Source organism: Arachis hypogaea, chromosome 13, assembly GCF_003086295.3.
Source record: "Arachis hypogaea cultivar Tifrunner chromosome 13, arahy.Tifrunner.gnm2.J5K5, whole genome shotgun sequence".
NCBI classification, from domain to species: domain Eukaryota; kingdom Viridiplantae; phylum Streptophyta; class Magnoliopsida; order Fabales; family Fabaceae; genus Arachis; species Arachis hypogaea.
In genome coordinates, this window is record NC_092048.1 from 68,377,243 (window position 1) to 68,400,882 (window position 23,640).

Genomic DNA, 23,640 nt, shown 5'->3' on the forward strand with positions numbered 1-23,640 from the left:
TTCTCTTACAAACAAAAATCCGTTTCCTTGGTCATATAATCTTCCAAGGCACTATAACTCCAATTGAAAGATCAATTTTGTTGGCAGAAAAGTTTCCATATTATATCCTTGATAAACCTCAGCTCCAGAGGTTCCTCGGATGTCTCAATTATGTCTCGGATTTCATCCCAAATCTTAACAAACTCATTAAGCCTCTGTATGATAGGCTTAGAAAAAATCCTCCACCTTGGACAGAAAAACATTCTGATATTATCAGGTTCCTTAAAACCAAAGTCCGCAATCTTCCCTGTCTTTACTTACCTGTTCCTCATGCATTTAAAATAGTAGAAACAGATGCATCAGATTTAGGATATGGCGGTATCCTAAAACAAAAATTGCATGATAAAGAATGTATCATTGCATTTACATCCAAACATTGGAATAGTACTCAACAAAAATATTCCACTATCAAAAAAGAAATTTTAGCCATTGTCTTATGCATCACAAAATTTCAATCTGACTTACTCAATTAAAAATTTTTAGTCCGAGTTGATTGTAAATCGGCCAAAGATGTTTTACAAAACGATGTTAAAAATCTTGCATCAAAACAAGTGTTTGCCAGGTGGCAAGCTATTTTAAGCATCTTTGATTTTGATATTGAGTACATCAAGGGCAACTCAAACTCTCTCCCTGACTTTCTCACACGTGAATATTTGCAGGGAGATAAGCAAACAGACGATGCCTAAAAAGGCAACCTTAGCCTCAGCAAGAGGCAGAGGCGTTCGCCTAGCCCTATCAGGGCCTATCAGAAGATCTGGGTCTAACACCCCAACAGAATCATCTACCTAACAACCTCAACAATCTGGTCATCTACCCAACAACTCACCCAACAATCTGGGTCATCTACCCAACAACCCACCCAAAAATCCATTGAACCAAAATACAACCAAGCCAAACAATCCAAAGCAGACTATGCCATCCCAATCGAAACCCTCCTTGCCTTACAGGACCAGGGTCTCACTAAACTCAACAAAAAATCATGGGCTGACATATGCAGTGAGTCAGATGAAGAAATTGACTTATCTCAATTGATATCCCAAGTAGCCAATCGAAAAATAGTCATACAAACAGGAAAAGAAAAGCTCATGGACCAAACACCCCAAACATCCTCAACCACTACCAAAACTCAAAAAGCCCAAACCAATTACAAGTCTACAAACAAAACCGCAAATATTATCCACATAGAGCCTGAATTCTGGGATAGCTCTCCAAACAAAGTCATCCCAAAGATTTTCCCTACTGGGTTCCACTTCAGTCCTTTAGCACCCAACAAAACCCGCCAATTTTACGAATTCATCTTAATAGATACTGACTCAGTATCTATTAAACATTACAAGGATAAAACCAATCCTGAATTTATAACCCATTCAACTATCCAAATTCTCAGAATTTTGTCCCCAAAGCAATTTGGGAACAACCTAAACAAAATTCAAAAATTTTCTCAAAATTATGACCCAATAGGTTTTAATTATTGGGATTACATGGAAGCATGGACTAAAGTATTTTGGTTTCAAAATACTCAGTTCAGACATTCATGGTTAATTTACTTTAAAAGAAAAACCAATTATGTTTTTCCAAATTGGTTCTACCAATGGTGGGACTTCTTTGGACCAATTCAAGAAATTTTACCTTCACCAACAGATGAAGGGTATAAACTTTTTCAATCAAAGTAGTCAGAAAACATGTGTTCCTGTAATGTTTAAAATTTTTCTCAACATTTTCATTGGCATGGGTATTCTCATGGCAATACAGATATGCAAAACCAAACCACCCCAAATCATTTCCAATCCTACAAAGGCATGGTTACGTCAAATGGTGGTCTCAATTTGATGCCTCAATGGCCTACCCAGAGAAGGTCAGAGAATGGTTCAAATCCAATCCTGAAAGTCAAAAGATTTCAGACCCAGAAACTGCTTTGTTCCTCAATCAAAAAGCCCAAATTGCTGCAGCCCTCGCAGGAGCTCAATCGAAAGAAACCCTAGCAAAAAATCTTCAGCAAATCATGTAGATGATTGAAGAAGACAGAAAACACAAAGATGATCCCACTTCCACGGCAGAATCCTCAAGCGGTTATAACCAGAATGAAGACGACTGCTTTGGAATTGACCTAGGAGAAGATTAGTCTTTAATTAGTCTTTAATCTTCGAATTTCATGTAATCACAAAACATTGTTAACTTGTACTGTAGAAATGGTGCCGGTCATGTTCACCTGTACTGTAGAAACAGTAGAATCTTCAGCTATATAAGGAAGCCTTGTATTCATTAGGAGGCATCCTTCAATTTGAGAGAGAATAGAGAGAAGTTAGAGAGAGAGACTCTGAAAGTTCCCTTGTAAGCTCTCCAGCTCTTCTTCTTCCCTCTTCTTTTATTTCAATCATTCAATAAAACTTTCAATCAGTTCTTCATTTCCGTGTTTTCATATTTACATTTCTGTAGTTGCATATGTGTGCGGACTACCGCCACATCTAACTTCATATTAACAATCATATGCGTGCGGACTACCGCCACATCTAACTTCATATTTACTTTCTTGCTCTTGCATCTATCATACTGCATTCTTACTGACTTCATTTATATATATATATATATATATATATTCTTTTTTTTGTTCCCTTTCTTTTTCTTATTTGGTTTTGAGTTTTGACAATGCATTAGTTGCTTCTTGTAGGAACTTGGCATTAAAAGGATTTTCTGGAACACTTTCTCCCTCAATTGCCAAATTGAAATACTTGGTTAGCTTGTATGTTGTTATTGTCATAGATTCACATTTTTTATGAGATTTGATAATTCTGATATTGTACGAATCCAAGAATCAGATTACCATAACTTATCTCAAGTAGATTAATGGTTTTAGCTCTTGAATTTGCAAAAAAAATGATTATTTGATTTAGTGCTCTTAGCTGATTTAAGACTGTGCTAATGCAGAAGATGCCTTGCTTCCAATTCCTAAGGTTTCTATGATCTTCTGAGAAAGAGAAAGCATTTCAAGACTCTTCAGACAAAAATACAGCAGATGGTTTGTTTAGAATTAGTAAAGTTGATTCTATCAAGAAACAAGGTACTTGTGTCTGTCTTTCATCTTGATGAAATATAATTATATAATGCATCAAATTATTTCTTGTCTTTTTCTAGTGAAATTAAAGCTTATATATATATATAGCTTATGTATGCAGCTCTTCTCCATGCTAGATAATTGGTTTGACTATTACAGGATTGGACTTGTTATCCCTGAATTTATTTGATTTCCTTATTTCAATGTGGTGATTTATTTTTTATTTGATATATGCTTGTTTCACTTGATTTTATTTATTTATTTATTTATTTGTTGTGTGTGAAAGTGATTTCTTTTTAGCTGGTTATTAACTTAAACCCTCCCTTTCAGTTTGGTTATTTCTTTATAATTCTTTCTTTATTTTCTCTATAGGAAGATATTATTCTGAGTTGGGTTTGTAAAGATGATTGATCCTTTTAAGCCGAGGTGTTTTCCACAACTTGCTCAGTTTAGTGCATTGCATTTGGCAGGCTATTGCAAAGGTTATTTTGTTGATTGTGATATCAATGATTAGTTGATGAATAAGATAGATGCATGACATACATTATTCATCATTAAGATGAAACAACTTTGTTTTTTCAAACATTTTTCCATTGCTTTATTCTGTGATTCAATTGACTTAAGTGAGTTTGAAATGTGGGAACCCTTCATATATCACTAAATGCATTTATTTTTCTAAATTGTGATCCCAAATTGCAGAATGGAAATCCTTATCTGGCCCTTTATCTGAGGTAATTTACAACACTAGTATTGCAAATATTAACCTGAATATTCTTCTTGCTGCCTATATTTTCTTTTTCTCTACATGTTCTTTTGCATATTTGTGGATGTGTCTGAGCCTAAGAGCCGAAAAAGAAAGAGCTCAATTTCATTTATCATTGCTTCTAATAACCTTTGCTCTTTGTTGTTTTTGTTGTAGGTATGAGAAGGACATGCTTGTATTTATTGGCTGCAGTCACAATGTGACTGTAGAAGAAGATGAGCAACTAAGACAACTGAAGTCAGTCACTAGAAGGAGAAAGAGATTAATGGGACTGAGAGGAGATTGCTTGGAGGCTGCCCGTTAACTCCTCGCTTCATTGTTACTTAGAGCACTTGGTTAATGTAGAGAAAGGAGCCACGTGAACCAGAGCATCCAACAACTCCAAGGGAGTTGGGAGCACATGAGGAAGGAGCAACAAGAACAGTTTGATTGGAGAGAGGTGCGAAGTGCACTGGACAAAATAGTAGAGTAAGGCAAATGGCAACAGAGGAACCTTGCTGAATTCAGGCATCTCTATGATGCCAAAACTATCTCCAGGAGGCAATATGACATCAACACACAAGCAAAGCTGAATCACTTGTGTAATATCGTAGTCGCTCTAAACTCAGGATACCCAACGTTCATGCAAGGAATGGAGGAGCTGAGTGCAAGACAAGAGGAAATTCTGGCCAAACAGAAGGAGGATGAGAGGAACTACATGAGGAGGCTGGGATTTTTGAAGCCCAAAGATGCTAAGGCACAAGAAGGATCCTCCAAGAAGGATGAAGGTAGCTCCTCCCCTTCCAAAAAGAAGGACAAAGGAAAGGGGCCAATGAACTGAAGATGAAACTGCTCAAGGTTGTTAAATCCCATGTTTGACATTCTCTAATTCCTGAATCATGTTTAAGCTTTTGTTTGATTTACTTTCTGTCAAAAATAAATAGTCATGCTAGGGTAGTTTATGTTTTCTACTTAGTTTTAGTTCATGCTTGAAGTCCTATATAAGTCCTTTAAACTACAAGAAAGAAAATGTAATGTATTTCAAGTCTTTCTTTTTAATATAAATAAAGTAGAGCTTGTCTTCATAAGAGTTGCTGTGAGCTGTGCAAAAACAAGAGTAAGAGAAACCAAGACCAAGAGAGATCATTCAACAAACTAAGAAACAAGGAACTAAGTGTAGAACCTTGAATGAACTAAAAAAAAAAAGGAAAATGAGTCATGGAAAGCAACTAGTCTTAGAAGGTATGACAAGAAAAGGTTAAGGGGTGCTCCTTGAATATCCATAGAACCAAGAAGTAGTAAGCAACAAAGACCCAAGGCTCTGAGCATCAACTACTAGGATGGGAAAGAAACATTAAAAAGCTCAAAAAGAGTTAAAGATCCTAGTAGATGCTTGTGGTGAAGATGTGTCAAGAAGAGACCTGGGCAAGTAAATTCTTAGGGGTGCTTCAACACCTAGTACCCTAAAACCAACTGGTTTGGGAGCGCTAATTGAAAGCTTAATTAAAGGGTTGTCTTGAGACAAAACACTTAGAGTCGTGGTCAAGAAAGCACAACCAAAAAGAAAGCGAAACAACTCTTACTACTTCAAGGTGACAATCAATAGAAAGGACCCCTGAAGCTTATACTTGAAAGAACCCTCAAAGATCTAAGAGTTCTTTATGACATTAAAACATTCATACATGTGTTTAACACTTAGTCCTACCCTTAGTCATGTTGCACTCATTCAAGGCCAAGGTCTCAATTTATAAAAGGCCTACTCACATTGATTTGCTTGGGACAAGTAAAGCTTAAGTTTGGTGTTGTGATGACTTGCATCATCTACCCTTCTTTCTTGCATAAAGAGGACAATAAAAGAGCATAAATCTCATCTAATCATTGTAATTCATACATTATTTGATGAATATTATGGTACATTGCTTTGAGATGAGTTGTGCTGAATTTCAAGTGAAAAAGACTTCAAAAAGGGGAAAACAACAACAAAAATGAGCTAGGCGTGTGAAGCGGGCGTGCCACTTAGAGCAAGCACCACAAAAATGAACTAGCATGCCACGCCAGGAGCTGGGCGTGGAACGCCAGTACTAAAATCCAGAGGATAATTCTCAAGCATTCACATGGGTGTGGCACGCCAGAAACTAGGCGTGGTACGCTAGTGCAAAGTTCCAGAGAGTAACAAGGGAGGACACTAAAAGGGGGCGTGCAACTTGAGCCAAGGGACGTGGCACTTGGTATCAAAGGCGTGGCACGCCAGCACCAAAAAGTCACTTGGGCGTGCCACTTGAGAAACCAGGCGTGGCACACCAAGCTTGAGAAATCCACAAATTTTAAAAAAATTCTTAGTAGTAAATTAAGTTTAAGAAATTATCCCTACCTCAATGTGTAAAAACTCGAAAGCTAGTCAAAAACCCTTTTTCTCTTAGCTCAAAATCAATGGCATCGAATTCAACCATTTTTCGTAATTGCAATAGCCATAAAAGCACCATTCAACAATAGTAGCTCAACCTTGAAACATTTAATGTCGCAAAAACCTCAGTAATATATAGAAAAATGACGACTATAAAGGTTTCGGAGTAAGACAACCTACTGTATTTAGAAAAAAATCCAAAGAACGGAGCGGCTGCAGCTCCGATGATGACATTCGGCGGGCAAAACAGCGGAAGGAATCCCTAATGGTGACGCAGCAGTTTTGAGATAGTGTATCGGCCCTTCCATCTCGCATGCAACAACACCAACATCCACCACTGTCACCTCTCTCTCCGATCAGATCCAACGGTGACAGCGGTGGCAACCCAGCCACAGTAGCGACAAAACGGCGCAGAAAGATCCAGCTCCAATCCGCAACGACATCTTTTTCCTCCTCCGCGTGCGACAGCTTCGATCTCCCTTCTCCGTTGCGTTCTACTCCTCAGTGACAGACCTCCATTGATGGCGACATTGAAGACCCTGACAACGACGCATGCAATTCGGCAACGGTGACACTCCATCAATCAGCGACGGCTTCGCGGGCAGGGTGCAACGGCGCAGGCGACGCGACCTCTTTCTCCCCACGTCTCTCACCTGCATCTCGACAGCGACCATGGAGGCGCGGCAGAACGAGGCTGAACGGGGGTGCTGTAGTTCAATGACGGCGCGGTCGAGGTGGCAACAGCTCCCTCTGGCTCTCTTTCTCTCTCAGACGCATCTCTGTCTCTCCGATCGCAACCTTCTTCTCTCGTCTCCCTTAATCCGTCTCTGTGTTTGTGTGGGTTTGTTTGTGTGTGTGTGTGTGTGTTTTGGGAGGAGGAGAGAAGTGAGGCGGTTAGGTTAGGGTGATTTAGAGCAAAATTAGGGTTTCGATTTGGGAATTAGGGTTTTATGTATGAAATTGTGGATTTTGGACAATTTAGTAATTTTAATAAAATTAAAGGGTAATATAGTAATTGAAAACTAATTTTGAATCCAATAGTAATATTTATAAAATTATCATTTAATCATCAATTTACAAATTATTTTCAACTCGATACACTAATTCAATATTTGGAGATAATCAAATTAATTTTCTTTAAATTATAAAATAGAGCTAAAAATCTAATTATTCAAATTAAAGCATATAAAATTCTTATTATCATTCAATTACCAAAGCGTTAAATCATATATAAGAAATTGCTTAATTGATATATAAAATCTCTTAAAAATATAATTTCAATTAAATATAATAAATTATAAATAAATTTCTTATTTAATTTTTACAAATTCGGGGTCTTACATCCTACCCCACTTATTAAAATTTTCGTCCTCAAAAATTGATATGAAATGGAAAAGGTTTATATCAACTTCACCTTTTTTAACACATTTAAGGAAGAAGCAAAAATATGTCAGCATATATACATATATACAGTTTTCAAATACTTGGATTATCGTATGACATAAAGATACAAGGGTAGAAAGTGTGATTGCAAAGAAAAAGTTACAAGGCAGGTATCCAAGAAATTTAAGAAGACATATGCAGTTAGGATCAAATGAGAAAGCATATGAACAGGGAACAGGGCTGGAGAATAATCAATTTATTTTTCAAGAAAGAAATCTGAAACAAGGATTTCAATGTAAACCATGAAAGAACAAGATACGCAACTAAGTAACCTCGAGATGCAACCTCTAATGTTTCCCAAACCCCACGACATTCGTCATCTATTAGTTCTATTTCATCCATGACAACCCATTAGTATTCCCATATACATAAATCACTAGTATTAAGTCAGCCAAACTTAATACTAGGAAGTATGCAATGATAGACTAACAGCTTTAATCATCAGATAATCATGCATATAAAATTCAAACTCTTGTTATCAGAACAAGTCACAAAGCATGATAGACACTCAGGGTATGCAATGAAGTATAGTCAGTCCATTTCCAAGACTCTAACAGGAATGAACTGCTCTGATACCATAATGTAACACCCTCACTATCAGAATGTCACACTTCCGGTTGCGCCACTCTGATAGCAAGAGGTATTACGACAAATTCATGTACTTAATAATAAACTATGAGCCTTTGACTCGAAACCGTGTCGCTATTTTATTTGAAAAACTAAAAAAAATTACTTTTACAATAAAATAAACAAGCATATACATAAACAAAACTTCTTACTCAAGTAACTTTACATATTAGATACATACAAATCATACAACTCCTATCCTTCTTACAAAAATTCTAATATTAGTAGCGAGGGAAAAAAAATAATAACTAAACTAATACATCCATATCGCATAAGTTAAACTAAAAAAACAAACTCTTCATAAGCGTCTTCGTCCGTTTCCTGAAAAGAAAGTCTGTAGGGGAGTGAGAACATCGTCCTCGAAAGGGTTCTCAGTAGAGGATTTTTAAAAATTGTCGTAAGAAGATATTATAATTAAAACTATTTTCAAAACAGTGATTATCAACTTATTATTCAAATCTAAAATTCGTATTTCTCTTACAAAAATTTCATGTAAAATAACATTTTAATCAAAACTTATCTCAAATCCAGTCAAATCATGGCCTCCGGCCCAAACATAACCAAATCTTGGCCTCTAACCCAAATCAAAACAATTCACCATCGAAACTCAATCTCAACATAATCAATCACAAACACAATCAAATTCAAGGCAATCACATATACAGAACAGTTACCAGTTAAACAGAATTCATCAAATAAGCAAACTAAAACATTTAAGCACACCCAAACAAAGCACACAAATGCAACATGATGCATGTCTATCCCTAACGCATGTAATGAGCTCATTTGTCGGTTTCAACCTGCACCCGACGCATTTTGACTCGCAAGTCAAATAAGGCATTCCAACGACATAACCTCTGCAAGGTCCCAAACCTTTGCAGACGCTGATTCTCCAGCTGAAGTATGCCGAACATGACCTCTACAAGTACTTGTAGGCGCTGATTCTCCAGCTGTAGCATGTGTCTCTTTTTCCTGGAAGCCATTTCATATATACGAACGTCCCCGCACAATCATTCACACATAAAACCCACGGGTTAACATTTTCACATTAGCACCTTAACCGCTTACTTTCCGTCACCTTCTCGTGACCTTTTAACCATTTCATAAATCACATGTGTCGTGTTCTCTTTTCCCCTTCTTTCTTCTTCTTAACAAACCGAACTCAAATCATAACTTATAACAAAGTTTTTCCTCAAAAGATTGAATTTATAATATTAAACATTTCTTAATAAATCGAATTGAAAACAGGACTCTTTCCGTAATAAATCGAAATCAAATAACATTCTTAAAATCATATTTGCTTTTAAATAACGCTTTAAACAAATTTTTAAAGTTTTATAAAAATTTCGGCAGCGTTTCCTCTAAAACTGGGACTTTTGCCACCCTTCAAGGGTCCCAACCAAAACATTTTCCAACCCTTTTTCAACCATTTCCAATGACTCAAACTAATTCCAAGATAAAAAATCATCTTCCAAAGCTCAATTCATAACCAATTTCAAATGTTAAAATCATTTCAATTCTCAGAATCATTTCCGATAAATCAGCAAAGTCCATTCCTAATCCCAAATCGTTTCAAATACCGATTCATTTTCAATATCTAATTAACCCCAAACCAAGAAAATTTTTTTACATAGTATTTAATCAAACCAACTTTCCAACTCAATCATTAAAAACAATCACAATTCGATCATCATCGTAACAACCTTAAACCAAGTACAAAACCTAACTAAACATCTTCAATCAAATCAATAAACTATTCAAACTAGCATTTACATTCATTCCAGGCAACTCAATTCAATTCATAAAACTTGCAAAATCGTAAAAATATAGTTTTCTTACTAATATCGACTTAAAACAATTCTTAGTAGTAAACTAAGTTTGAGAAATCGCCCCTACCTCAATGCGTAAAAACTCAAAAGCTAGTCAGAAACCCTTTTTCTCTTAGCTCGAAATCAACGGCATCAAATCTGACCATTTTTCGTAATAGCAATAGCCATAGAAGCACCATACAACAACAGTAACTCAACCTTGAGACATTTAATGTCGCAAAAACCCAAGGTTCTAAAAACCGGTTCGAACCTACAGGTCGAACCGATCAAACCGTGAACCGGTGAGTAAGACGGTTCGGTTTGAAGCCATAACCGCTAAATTCAAAAATCGTTCTTGAACCATCAAATCGGCCAAGAACCGGTCCATTGAACCGAACCGAAACCCGGCCGGTTTTCTAAAATCTTCACAAATAGCACCGTTTTGTTCATTGTGGAAACCTTAACTACGTGAACCTCTTACCCAAAATACAAATGAAGCACTCTGCCACTCTCTCACTCACGCGACCCTCCTCCTCCTTCGTCTCCAACTCGAACTCCTCCCTTACTCCCACACATGCTTCGTCCAGCCACCGCCGTCCAAGGCACCGCCTTGCTTGCCGGTCATCTCCGCCGCTATTCGAACTTCGAAGCCATCGTTGTCGCTGCAACTGGTCTCGCCTCGTTTCTCCATCGCGCAACCACTGTCCCGCCACACCGCCTCTGTTCCACCACGTCAGCCCCACCATCATGCTCCTTGTCCCGCTCTGTGCTCTATCTTGAAGGATCTAGTTCGTTCCTTAATTGATTGAGCAGGTAAGTACATTCATCTTCCCCCTTGACTAAGCTTGGTCGAGTTGGATTTTTCACAACGATACTACAATCTCTGCTCTCTTTAGAAGTTTTTTTATTTTTTTAACTGTAATTGTTGTTTTAAACTTTTAATTGGTTAGTTAATCTATAAATTTTTATCTTGCTTCTTCAATTGTTGTTATCGTTAGTCATTACTATGATTTAAGATTATTAATGATCTTGAATATTGATTCTAAGCTCTGGTTCTATGAATTGATTGATTTGGTTTTTATATTTCTTGCTTTGAACCTTGCTGAAGTTGTTCTGTTACCTAATTTGTTGGAATTGAACTTGAGCAACAACAAACTAGAAGGAAGCATCCCCTCTGACTTCAAGTCATTCGGAGCTCTTTATTCTCTTGATCTTATTGGGAATTTGTTGAATGGAACAATACCAAGAGTGCTTAGAGAATTGAAGCAGTTGCAGTGGTTGAATCTCTCTCGCAACAATTTTTCTGGCACAATTCCATCCAATTTTAATGGTAGGTCAAGCTTAACTTTGGTCATGTTATTTCTGCTTCTTATCTTTGGATTATTAGCACTAACACTTTGTGTGATTGGTGTTTCAAAGAAATGCAACCAGAAGAACAATTTTTCATATGGAGTCATGATAGAAAAATGGCATTTGAAACCATCATTAAAGCTGCCAAAAATTTTTATGACAAATATCTCATTGGCATTGGAGGGCAATGATCTATTTACAAGACGGAGTTGCCTTCAGGTATGGTTGTTACTGTGGAAAAAACATTACATGGAATCAGATGCGGATGATAAGTTCAATTAGAAGGCATTTGAAAATGAGATCAAAGCATTGACAAAATTCAGGCACGGAAACATCATAAAACTATATGGTTTTTGCCAGCATTAACGATTTTTCTTTTTGGTATACAAATTATAATTATGTTTTATTATTTTTATTTATATTGAATTTATTATTTATTATAAAACGGTTATTTTGGTTGAACCATGATTGAACCGGTTAAATCTATAAACCAGTAAACCAATAGCCAAAACGATTCGATGACGGGTTTAATTTTCAGAATCTTGCAAAAACCTCAGTAATATATAATAAAACGACGACTATAAAGGTTTCGGAGTAAGAGAACCTACTATCTTTAGAGAAAAACCCAAGGAACGGAGCGACTGCAGCTCTGGTGATGACATTCGGTGGCCGAAACAGCCTTAGGGATCCCTGGTGGTGACGCAGCAGTTTTGAGATAGTGTATCGACCCTTGCTTCTCACATGCAACAACACCAACATCCACCACCGTCACCTCTCTCTCCGGTCAGATCCAACGGCGACGACGGCGGCAACCCAGCCGCAGTAGCGACGAAACAACGCAGAAAAATCCAATTCGCGATGCCATCTTTTTCCTCCTCCGCGTGCGACAGCTTCAGTCTCCCTTCTCCGTCGCGTTCTGTTCCTTGGTGACAGACCTCCATTGATGGCAACATTGAAGACCCTGACGACGGCCTATGCAATTCGACGACGGTGACCAGCCATCAATCGGCGACGGCTTCGCGGGCAGGGTGCGACGGTACAGGCGACGCGAGCTCTCTCTCCCCGCGTCTCTCACCTGCGTCTCGACGTCTACCATGGAGGCGCGGTCGAGGTGGCAGCAGCTCCCTCTGGCTCTCTTTCTCTCTCAGACGTATCTCTCTCTCTCCGATCGCAACCTTCTTCTCTCGTCTCCCTTAATCCATCTCTGTGTTTGTGTGGGTTTGTTTGTGTGCTGCGGTGTGTTTGGGCAGGAGGAGAGAGGTGAGGCAATTAGGTTAGGATGATTTAGAGCAAAATTAGGGTTTTAGTTTGGGAATTAGGGTTTTGTATATGAAATTGGTGATTTTAGGCAATTTAATAATTTTATTAAAATTAAAGGGTAATATAGTAATTGAAAACTAATTTTGAATCCAATAATAATATTTATAAAATTATTATTTAATCATCAATTTACACATTATTTTCAACTCAATACTCTAATTCAATATTTGGAGATAATAAAATTAATTTTCTTTAAATTATAAAATAGAACTAAAAATCTAATTATTCAAATTAAAGCATATAAAATTTTTATTATCATTCTATTACTAAAGCGTTAAATCATATATAAGAAATTGCTTAATTGATATATAAAATTTCTTAAAAATATAATTTCAGTTAAATATGATAAATTATAAATAAATTTTTAATTTAATTTTTACAAATCCGGGGTCTTACAAGTGTTGCAGAATGACTTATGAAAGTTGGGCCTTCGGCGTGTGGAACTCCCAACTATTGGCGTGTGAAACGCCAACATTTTCCTTCCCTTGGGAGCAGCTCTCTTGGCGTGTGACACACCCCTGGTGTGGTGTATTACACGCCACTTCTTGGTTATCTCTTGAACTCCATTCTTCTTAGCGTGTGATACGCCTTTGCTGCAATGTGTGGCACACCCAATGGTGCATTGAAGTGGTCTTCTGGAGCTTTGGCCCAGCGTGTAACACCGCGTGCCCGTATGTTACACACTATGACAAGATCAAATCCTGGGAAGTGTAACTTGGGTGTGTGACACACCCCAAATGTGGCGTGTGAAACACCAAAGATACATGTTTTGGAGACTCGAAGGCGTGTCATTTTGGCACGCCCTTGTATATGGGCATGTAGAACGCAAACTGTTGAAGAGGGGTCATGGGTACACATGATCATGCAAAAAACTTCATTTGCGCTTACGCATGGGAGTACATACGCGTGAATCCTCAAACTTCCAGGTATTGTGCGTACGCATGGGGGATGAGTACACATGTTTCAACAATCTTCAAGTGTTGCACGTATGTATGGGGATACGTATGCATGGGTGCCCTTTCGAAGGTGTGTCATTTTCACACACCCATTCACTTTGGCGTGTAAAACGCCATGTTTCTTGGCCTCCTGGAGCACGCTTTTTGGGCGTGTGACACACCCTGCATTTGGCGTGTTGCACGCCCACTTTTTTTTGCACATACATCATGGACTGTTATATGTCGTTGGAGATCTCTGGATGTTAACTTTCTAATGCCGTTGGAAGCACTTCATTTGGACCTTTGTAGCTCAAGTTATCCTTGTTGGAGGATGAAAAGGTTAGGGTTGCACGTCAATTGCACACCAAATCACCCCTTGAACTTTTGGCCCAGCGTGCCACGCCCATATGTTGGCGTGCGGCACGTTAAGGCTCTGTTTTGGCTCTTTGGGGCGTGTGGCACGCCTCCCTTTTGGCGTATTGCACGCCTTCTCCTCTGCTTTTTTGGGAGTGCTTTCTTGGTTATGTTCCTTGGCTTATGCTTTGTTCTTCTTTTGCTATCATTTACCTACAATTAACAAGAAATCCAAATACTCAAAATACTAATAAAATATCATATAAAAGTAAATGGTTATCCAGTAAAAAGTCATCAATTTTACCTAAAAAATACCCAAAAAAAGTACACAAAATACTCATGCATCATTCAACTATGCTGTATGATACCAAAAAATCATGTTGCCATGTTCGGGATAGTAAATACAGTGAGATGAAAATGTAATCATTGATTGTCTTACCTCATAAATTTACTGAACTTAGGATTTAAATCTCCGCCTTCTCTTTTCTCCATGAATCCATGATATGAAATGTAACTGATGTATGGGAGTTATTTAGGCAATAAGACAATTTAAGCAAATGGACAGGGATCAGAGTGAGGTTATATTCATAACTTTTTTCAAGAAACAATTTTCTTTTAATTTTATATCATAATAGAACATGTAAAATTTTTCAATTGGTAAAAGCCTAAATTTAGAAGCCCAATACCCCGAAAAAAATCTGTGCTATGTCCTTATTATAATGTTTGAATGTTTTCGCCAAAACAATCTTTCAGCATGAAAGAAAGGGAAAACTATTCAACAAATTTTCATTGAAAGATTCAATCATTCCTATAATTATATAGTGTCGGACAAAAAGTATATTCCATGAGCCCCATGGCTGAATCCTTCAAGCAACTGGCATTCTTAGTAGCAAAGAGCACAGCTAGGTATCTGTACAATTAACAGATGAAGATTCGTGAAAGATTATTTTGAGGGACTGGAACCTGTTTGCAGAAAATGTAAAAGATTTAGAAGACCAACTGAATTAAATATAAATAATACTCTCTTAACCAACCAAAACAAACACATGGTTTCCTAATCCAAGTTTAACTTTTGCTTCTTTTAATAAGAAAAATCCTACAAAAAAAGAATTATCAATAAATTTAATAAAAATCTTTACTCTTCCCCAAAGAAATTCCCTTCTACTTATCCTGCAAACTATCTTTCTCCTGTGTATGTTTCAACCTTCTTTTTTTAAAAATAATGTTTTGCTGTAAATAGAACTAAATGCAACTTCTGAATCTATTTACTACCAAAGAAATTTCATACTTCCCTTCTGACAGCACAAACAAAAACCATGTCTTAGCAAACATACATATCAGAAGCATTAAGCTCCTGCAATAATTTTAAATCTAAAATTGACATTAATGAAAATATAAATATTGCATAAATGATTAAAAGTATCAAACAAAATTCAAGGTTCAAAACAATATATTACCAACAAGAATGCCTTGTTAAATTTTTAGAACTCTAACTTTGTCAAGTTAAGCATCAAGATTGCTGAAAAACTAACCATCTTTTTCTTCATCGATTGGCTCTGCTTTCCAAACAATATCTTTCAGTGCAGGAGAGAGGTTTTTATAAAACTGTATAAATAAATAAATAAATAAATAATTTAAAAATTAATTATTGAATATGTGGGGTAAGAAAAAAAAAGATGTTGCTGAATAGCTTAAGTTCAGTAGTGATTGCACTGCAGCAATATGTTGGGAGAAAAAATAGTGAATTGGTAGGCACGTACATTTCTTCAAGAAAGGCAACTTTGTGAGAGGCAATTCTCTTGATATGACTTATTTTCAAGAAATGGTTAACTAACATTCAGTTACTTTCTAAGAGTCTAATGTCTCCAATTCACACATTAATCAAATGATAGAACGCATTAGCTGACAGGATTCACTATGTGTCCCAAATTTATTCTGATCCGGGGCAAAAGATATTGGAGGCAACATCATTTGGTTGATTCAGCATAGGACAAAAGGTGAAGAAAAATAATGCAATGCTGAGAAGAAAACAACTTGTACTCGGGAATGGATCTCCTCAATTTTTTATTTCAATAGATATTGTCAAGTGTGATCTTATACCATTCAACATTTTCTCTCATGTTTAATTTTGGTCCACCTAAAGAGTGTATGGTGAGCGATAACACTTTACAACAACAATTGAGAGGGAAAAAAATTGAGGGGATGCATTTTCCTCATACTATTGTAGGTGACACAATCAACTGCCAAACATGAATGCATATAAAATACTACTTCGTGCATTTAACTTACTTTGTGAAATTCCAGAGTATCTCCCTCAGCCTTCCGCAATTCAACCAGATAAAGTTCAGGAGCAATCTCAAAAATCTGGAAAATAACACTTAAACCAGCATTAAAAACAGCCATAGTATACCTAACCATAAATAACTAACATGTATACTCTAGATATAGAAGCAAACTTAAAAAAGACATACCTCGGTAGCTACAGATAGTTGACCTTTACGCCCAGTCTTTTCACCTTGAATTTTTAACTGAAATGCAGAGTAAGAAATATTGTTAGAGATAAAATTTTAACAGCAATAGCTATTGTTATAATTTAACCTTCATATGTAGATTGACTAAGTAGTAGACGACAAAATAAATTTTACTACATTGACAGATTAAAAGAGTAATCTTAAGTGCAAAAAGAATGTTTTCTGCTTAATTATCTTATTCCAATAGAAACAAAAGATGAAGTAGTAAATTAGATACAAGATTTATTTATTTATCTTTCAATACCTTATTGTTGCTCTTCTTAACACCGAAACCCAGAGGCCCAGCAGCTTCCTCGATTTTCGTAATGATCTCATTTGCTGAACATTTGGATGTGAATCTTGTTTCCCTTTTAACAAGTCCCTACATGTCAAAAACAACAAATTTTAGCCTTAATATTTAAGACAAATTCAATTATATATTATCTTGTTTCATGCAATTTGTAATCAACAACCAGAAATACATGTCATGAGACATCTCTCGTAAAAGCTTAGGCTGTTGGATAAATGCACATGAATGGTTTTATACTTCCATATGCTCTCTCATAGATAGACATGGATGGTTTTAAACCTCCATATTCCCTCTCATGCAAGAGTCTGAGAAGCATAGGCACACAAAACCTTGTGCTCAAATTTTGCTTTCATTTAAAAACTGTGGCCAAACAAGTGTCAAATCCTACACCTCTTAATCATAGAAGCCTTGGTACAGCATCATGAATCATCCCTCCCAAAACCAATTTGTTGGATAGAGGCACATGGTTTTATACCTCGACTCCTAACACATACAATGTCAAAAGTTGAGCTATGTTCAAAAAGACTCACAGTCCATCCAATTTGATTATTTTGTTATTAGTTAGTGCCTAGTGATTGCGATGGTCATTGGTCTTGTTTCAAGGATCAATTACATCTCTATGAGGTTGTCAAGATTGCTTCATGAAAATAGGTATTGATCATTAGTCTATCCCCTAATTACGGATCTTGCGGTCGAATCATGACATTAACATAAATATAAATTGTCTCCTGAAGCCATTCTAGGTCAAATTCTAGTATTTTGAAAATCTGAGCAAATAGATCTGCATATACTTTTGTTGACTATTAAAAAAAATAAAATAAATACCATTTGTTTCTCGAAAAGACTACGGAGATTGAGGCCCTGAGAGGTAGAGATAAGCTCAAAAGCATTCATGGTCACAGGTTCCACAGGCCTTGTTTCACGCCTCTCAGCAACAAGGTTTTGTGAATCCTGTGCACAACAAGCAGCATTAAGGTTGAGGGTAAGAATCCAAAGCTTTGACAAACAAAAATTAATCAAGATAATATCAAAACCAAATGTCTTACCATTGATTCACTAAAAATAGAATCTATATCATCAAGACTAACATTGGCCTGCTCAAATTTGGGAGGCTTGTATCCCTTCTTGAACCATTCATTCTCAATGACTTCAGCAATCGTAATCCGCTGTACATATCATTAACAAGGAAAATATAGGTTTGTTTTACATAATCGGTGAGCAAGAGGGAAAAGTGATTTGATTAAAACCAAATTAGTAGAAGAGTAGAATGAGATAAACAAGACTAACACAAGTCAATAGCATACTTTGGCAGGATCGGGTTCAAGTATTCTTATGATTAACTTCTTTGCATCCGTAGAGAACCAAGGAGGACAAGTGAACTCAGCCTTGAAAATCTGCAGTCATCATGAACCAGAAAACGTAAGACAGCATTGAAGGAAAGTGAAATAGTATAGATATGGAATTACTGAAATTAGGGATTTGAATGGAATACTAGAAGAATTATTAGGGAGAACTGAAGATATTAGGGACAGAAAAGAAAGGAATGAATCAAGTAAAGACTGTAGAAGAGAAGAATGATTGAAGGAGAAAGATATGTCCTAAATATTTCAATATTTACATTATTTCTAGTAATATGTAGTATCTAATATCCAATTCATTTTCTATTAACTTGGTGCATCTCATTACAAAAAGACACTAAATGTTTTGCAGATGGGTTCAGATAAGCCAGTTCTTCTATTGTATAGCATGTACCTACGCCCCATAAGCATCTCCTATTTCAAATCTCCAGTTCTGTTTAAATAATTTGTACTAAAATTACATATTTGCTTGACAACCCTACCCCCTAGGGTGCTGTATCTTAACTTATCAGCACTTTGATTACAGTTAATCCTGGAAGAACTGAATTGATTACTGTGTCAAAATTACTTTTGGAGAAACTACCAAGCATAATCATTTTACCTCAATTGGTTCGAAGTAAATAAATTCTAACAGAATTCAGAATAATACCACCTAAAATCTGTTCTATAAATGCAGAACCAAACATGCTATGGTTAAGGATGATAGGTGATAATGTGATATTAGACACCAAAAGCTTGATTTACAAAATATATCCCAACATTTAGGTGCTGATCTTTATATCCCAGTTTAGGTGCTGATCTCTGCCACCAGCTAAGAATGTTTATTTGTTTCCTGTTGTGCCTAAACAAATGACAGAAACTCCTAACGCTGATTCCAGTCAACAAAAATCTCCATTTATTTGCTTATAATTTTGAAATAAAGTGAGCTTGGTTACTATAATAGAGAGAATAAGAGAAACAAATATTGAGTAAAAAGTCACCTTTTTATACAAATTCACAAGATTGTTGTCTTCAAAGGGCAAATAGCCTGCCATTAAAACGAAAAGAATGACACCACATGACCAGAGATCAGCCTTTGCACCATCATAGCCTTTATTGTGAACCACCTAAATTATATGTGAGCAGTGATTACAATTTCTTCTTTTTTTAACAAAAAGGAACAGGGAAAAGGAAAACCAGAATTTTTTTGAGATACAAGATATGAAGACTAGCAATGGAATTATCTTACCTCTGGGGCAACATAATTTGGCGTACCACATGTTGTATGAAGCAGCCCATCTTCCTATTAACAATAGGATAATTAGAAGGAAATTGGATATAATTATATTTTCTACTGTTGAAAAATTGATAATTATACTTACCCGAACTTGTTGAGGCAGTGCACTCAATCCAAAATCTGATACTTTGAGCATTCCCGTAGCATCCAGCAACAAGTTCTCAGGCTTCAATAGATCAAATAATAGTAACAGATTAATTTTTATTCTTTTACACAAAACCGTATGTAGTTTTTGGTACATATATTCCCTCCTGTATAAAAAAATAAAATCTTTTGCAAATACATTACGTAGAGCACTCAAACACTTATAATTTGAGCAACAACTCCAAAACTCCTTCAGATAGCAAAGCAAAGAAAAATGCACTAATAGGAAATGAAACTCTCACCTTTAGGTCTCTATGGCAAACACCTCTACTATGACAGTAATCCACAGCACATATTAGCTGTTGAAAATATCTTCTAGCTTCTTCTTCTTTCAATCTCCCACTGCTTGCCTAACTCAAATTAATAGCAAATAAAGCACCAAAATAGTCATGGCTAGCAAATAAACAATAACTGTAATAAGATTTCAGAAGCACAAAAGGTCAACTTCCTTACAATTTTATCAAAGAGCTCTCCACCAGTTACAAATTCCAATACAATGTATATTTTTGTCTTGCTAGCCATGACCTACACCAGGAATTTATCACTTAAAATGGATATGGAAACTATATTAAAGAACAAAATTCAGTAAAATTGAAGGCCAAAACAAATCAGCCAAGGTAAAATATATAGAAGGAAACATTTACTGCATTCTAACCTCATACATACGTATTACATTAGGGTGTCTAATCAGTTTCATTGTTGATATCTCTCGTTTTATCTGCATAAATGGTAAACAACATAAAAATATCAGCTACAAGTAGGACTAAAGTATTCAAACATTTATGACTATGCTACCATGCCTTAGTGCAGAGGAATTCACACAAAACATGAAATATGGATCTTAAACACATTTATGTGTTTAACTGTAGCTGCAACAATAAAATAATACTAAAGCAAGTCAATACCATTCAGAGTTTTCAGTTTAATAATGAGATATAATCAATAAAATTAACTCCTTATATAATAAATCAGGCAGTATCAGATCCAAGTAATAAAATTAAATGGATGTTGAAGAATACAAGAAAACCAGAGCCTACATTTCTGGACAGACTAAAGTCATAAAGAAGTTTGACCATCGGAGAGATGCTGCAAGTTTCTAGTAGTTTATATTATCAGAGATACGTTCTATTTAGACCACTATGACGGCAAATGTTCCTTTCTCAGATGCTTCTTTAGTTCATTCATGGCTAATTGGCTACATTTGAACTTGGGATTATAAGAGAGACGTTCTATTTTGACCACATTAACTTGTATTTCATTCTTGGGATTTTCACTTTGATACAAGTTTGAGTGAATGAGAAACAAGTTACTGCAAAATTCCAACTCGCAAACACAACCTAAAGGCAATTTAGGTTGCGACAGCTGTTAACTCACTTTGCTAAAAGTCTAAAACCATAACGGATTCATTCTTTGCATACAAATTCGAAATCCAAAGCTTTCTGTAAGCATGAATTCAACTTGTTATTGATTCTCTAAGAACTAGTTATTGAAGGTCAGTACAAGGTAAGATTTTAGAGGCTTTTATGAAACTAGATCTTTTCTAAGTGAATTTTTTTTATATAAATAAATTTCAAGTAAAAATTGTATTCCAAAAGAATTAACTTATTTTTTTTAAAATCTTTGCATATTAATTTTGCAACCATTAATGAATGTTAAATAACACAAGTTCTGCCTTTTTTATTTTGTCAACCTAGCATTACCGAACTAGAACCCCGGATTTTTTGTGTTCCTCGCTAGAATTCTAGGTCTATTCCCTTGACCCCATTCCCTTCTCTCTTCCTTTTCCATAAGATTTCTGTCTGCCCATTGAAGTCATCAAACCCAGCAAAATTTAAGGTACATCCAATGAAACATACCAAGTAAAATGTTGACGAGTTCCATTTTCCAATAACATCAATATATTTTCTGCTTCTTTCTTTCTTTCTTTCTTTTTCTTTTCTTTTCTTTTCTTTTCCTTTTTCTTTTGTGTGCGTGTACGTTTGGCACGGGGTTTAATCAATATATTTTCACTACCAAAGTAACATAGAAAAGTCTAGCCCGATCAGAAAAAGACAAAGTTGATCATATCCATCTTCTGGCAGTAGAAAAAAACAAACGTCCCAAAAACATAGATCACATTGAATGGGTCAACGCTCCCTTGATTTCCCAAAATCCTAAATCACCACAACTCCATAACAAAAATTAACAACAAACCACCAACAAAGATAAAACCAATTAATGCTGATTGTCATAAATCAAAGCTAAACCTAATAACACAACAACAAAAAACTTGCAAACTAATCTTTTCATAAAATAAATAAGAAAATAAATAAATTACAAAAAAAATTCAATTAAACAGTGACGAACTAACCTGGTTGATCATCTTGTGCTTGAGAACTTTCTCCTTGTCGAGAATCTTAATGGCGACATTGTCTCCGGTGACCGTGTTCTTTGCAAACTTCACCTTCGCGAAATTCCCCTCGCCCAGCGTCCTACCCAGCTCGTACTTGCCGACACGTGTCCTTCCGCTGTTGGTCGCATGACCACCATTCCCTGGACGTGACGTCATCTTCCCTCCTCCTCCTTCCTCTCCTTATTCAAATCCCTTCTGCACGTTCTATGCAATTTTCTCTATCTAGTCTCTATTTAAAGCTTAAAACCTCTTCTTCTAGCAGGTTGCCACACCTGATTATTAGTCATCCTCATTCTTTTCTTTTTCTTCTTTTTTTTTTTTACTCTCTCTCTCTCTCTCTCTCTCTCTCTCTCAAAACCAAGCTACGTAAGGATTCAGGCCAGGGGGAATGAATACGATTCCAAAAAGATGCCAAATATTTAAAATAAGAATTGGTTCGAGGAGAAAATGGTCGTTGGGTCAAAGTAGAAAACGGCATGGCTTCAGATGGATCAACGGTGGGGAAAATTTTGAAGCTGGGATTGCTTTTCTGTTTCTTATTACGATTTTAGATCTCGTGTGTTTTAACTTTTAATTCCTTTTATGTTCACGCGGTGTAATTAGTGAAGAAGGTAACAAGAGAAGCTGAATTGGTTTGAGTTTAATTTTCCGTTTGTTGGAGAGGGAGTTGAATTTAGCGCGTGACGGGATTCCTTGACTGTTTTACGTTTATTCGTTGTTATGCGTTTCAACTTTTGTTTTTCTCCGGTAGTAAATCCCAAAATCGGGGTTTTTCGTTATTTAAAGAGTAATTACCCAAATCAGTCCCCGAGAATTTTAGAATCGGACATTTTAGTTCCTAAGGAAAATTAATACACAGATCAGTCTTTAAGGTTTTAAACTTTTAATCCAACAGACAAATCAATTCCCAGTTCATTTTCCGGCAGAGTAATTACCCAAATCAGTCCCCAAAAATTTTAAAAACGGATATTTTAGTCCCCAAAAAAACTAATGCACAAATCAATCCCCAACGTTTTTCTCTGTTAGACATAATAGTTCCCCTTCCAAAAATAAAATAAAATAAAATTATTATTATTATTAATTGCACAATAATATTGTACTATATTTTTTGTATTTTTTAGACAAAAATAATGATAAATTTATTCATTAAATTCTTATATATATATATATATATAGTCACTCAATAATAATAATAATAATAAAATTATTAGATATTATTTTACAAGAAATTCAAAGTTAAAATCATTTGACATTTTTGTATTTAATATAATCAAAAGATGTCCTATGTAAAAAAAATTATATATGTTTATATTAAAAAATATGTATTAAAAAAATATTTTAATTTGAATTTATATTAAATACATATTTTTTTAATACAAACATATTTTTTAAAATAATACATCTTTTGATTATATTAAATACAAAAATATCAAATGATTTTAACCTTAAATTTCTTATAAAAATATAAAATAATCTCTAATAATTTTTTTATTATTATTATTATTATTATTATTATTATTATTATTATTATTATTATTATTATTATTGAGTGACTATATATATATATATATATATA

General features: G+C 35.6%; 1 protein-coding gene across 11 annotated transcripts; it reads right to left on the minus strand.

The window, feature by feature from the left end:
* Positions 1-14,666: 14,666 nt before the first annotated feature.
* Positions 14,667-22,823, minus strand: LOC112732274 (CBL-interacting serine/threonine-protein kinase 23). 11 transcript variants are annotated; one of them, XR_011869781.1, is made up of 15 exons: positions 22,023-22,823; positions 20,328-20,390; positions 20,126-20,197; positions 19,915-20,022; positions 19,614-19,694; positions 19,481-19,534; positions 19,233-19,358; positions 18,182-18,288; positions 17,941-18,060; positions 17,720-17,845; positions 16,850-16,966; positions 16,546-16,602; positions 16,364-16,438; positions 15,607-15,679; positions 14,667-15,037 (listed from the first exon to the last, which is right to left on the minus strand). XR_011869781.1 is itself a non-coding variant. In XM_025780929.3 (15 exons), exons 1-15 carry the CDS (start codon positions 22,218-22,220, stop codon positions 14,977-14,979), a joined length of 1,368 nt encoding a protein of 455 aa, XP_025636714.1. In that variant the 5' UTR covers positions 22,221-22,823; the 3' UTR covers positions 14,667-14,976. The 11 variants fall into 11 exon arrangements, 7 of the variants coding, with proteins under 7 accessions (XP_025636714.1, XP_025636713.1, XP_072068125.1 ...); XM_025780929.3 differs by having other exon boundaries at positions 14,667-14,984; positions 18,199-18,288; XM_025780928.3 differs by having other exon boundaries at positions 18,199-18,288.
* Positions 22,824-23,640: the final 817 nt, after the last annotated feature.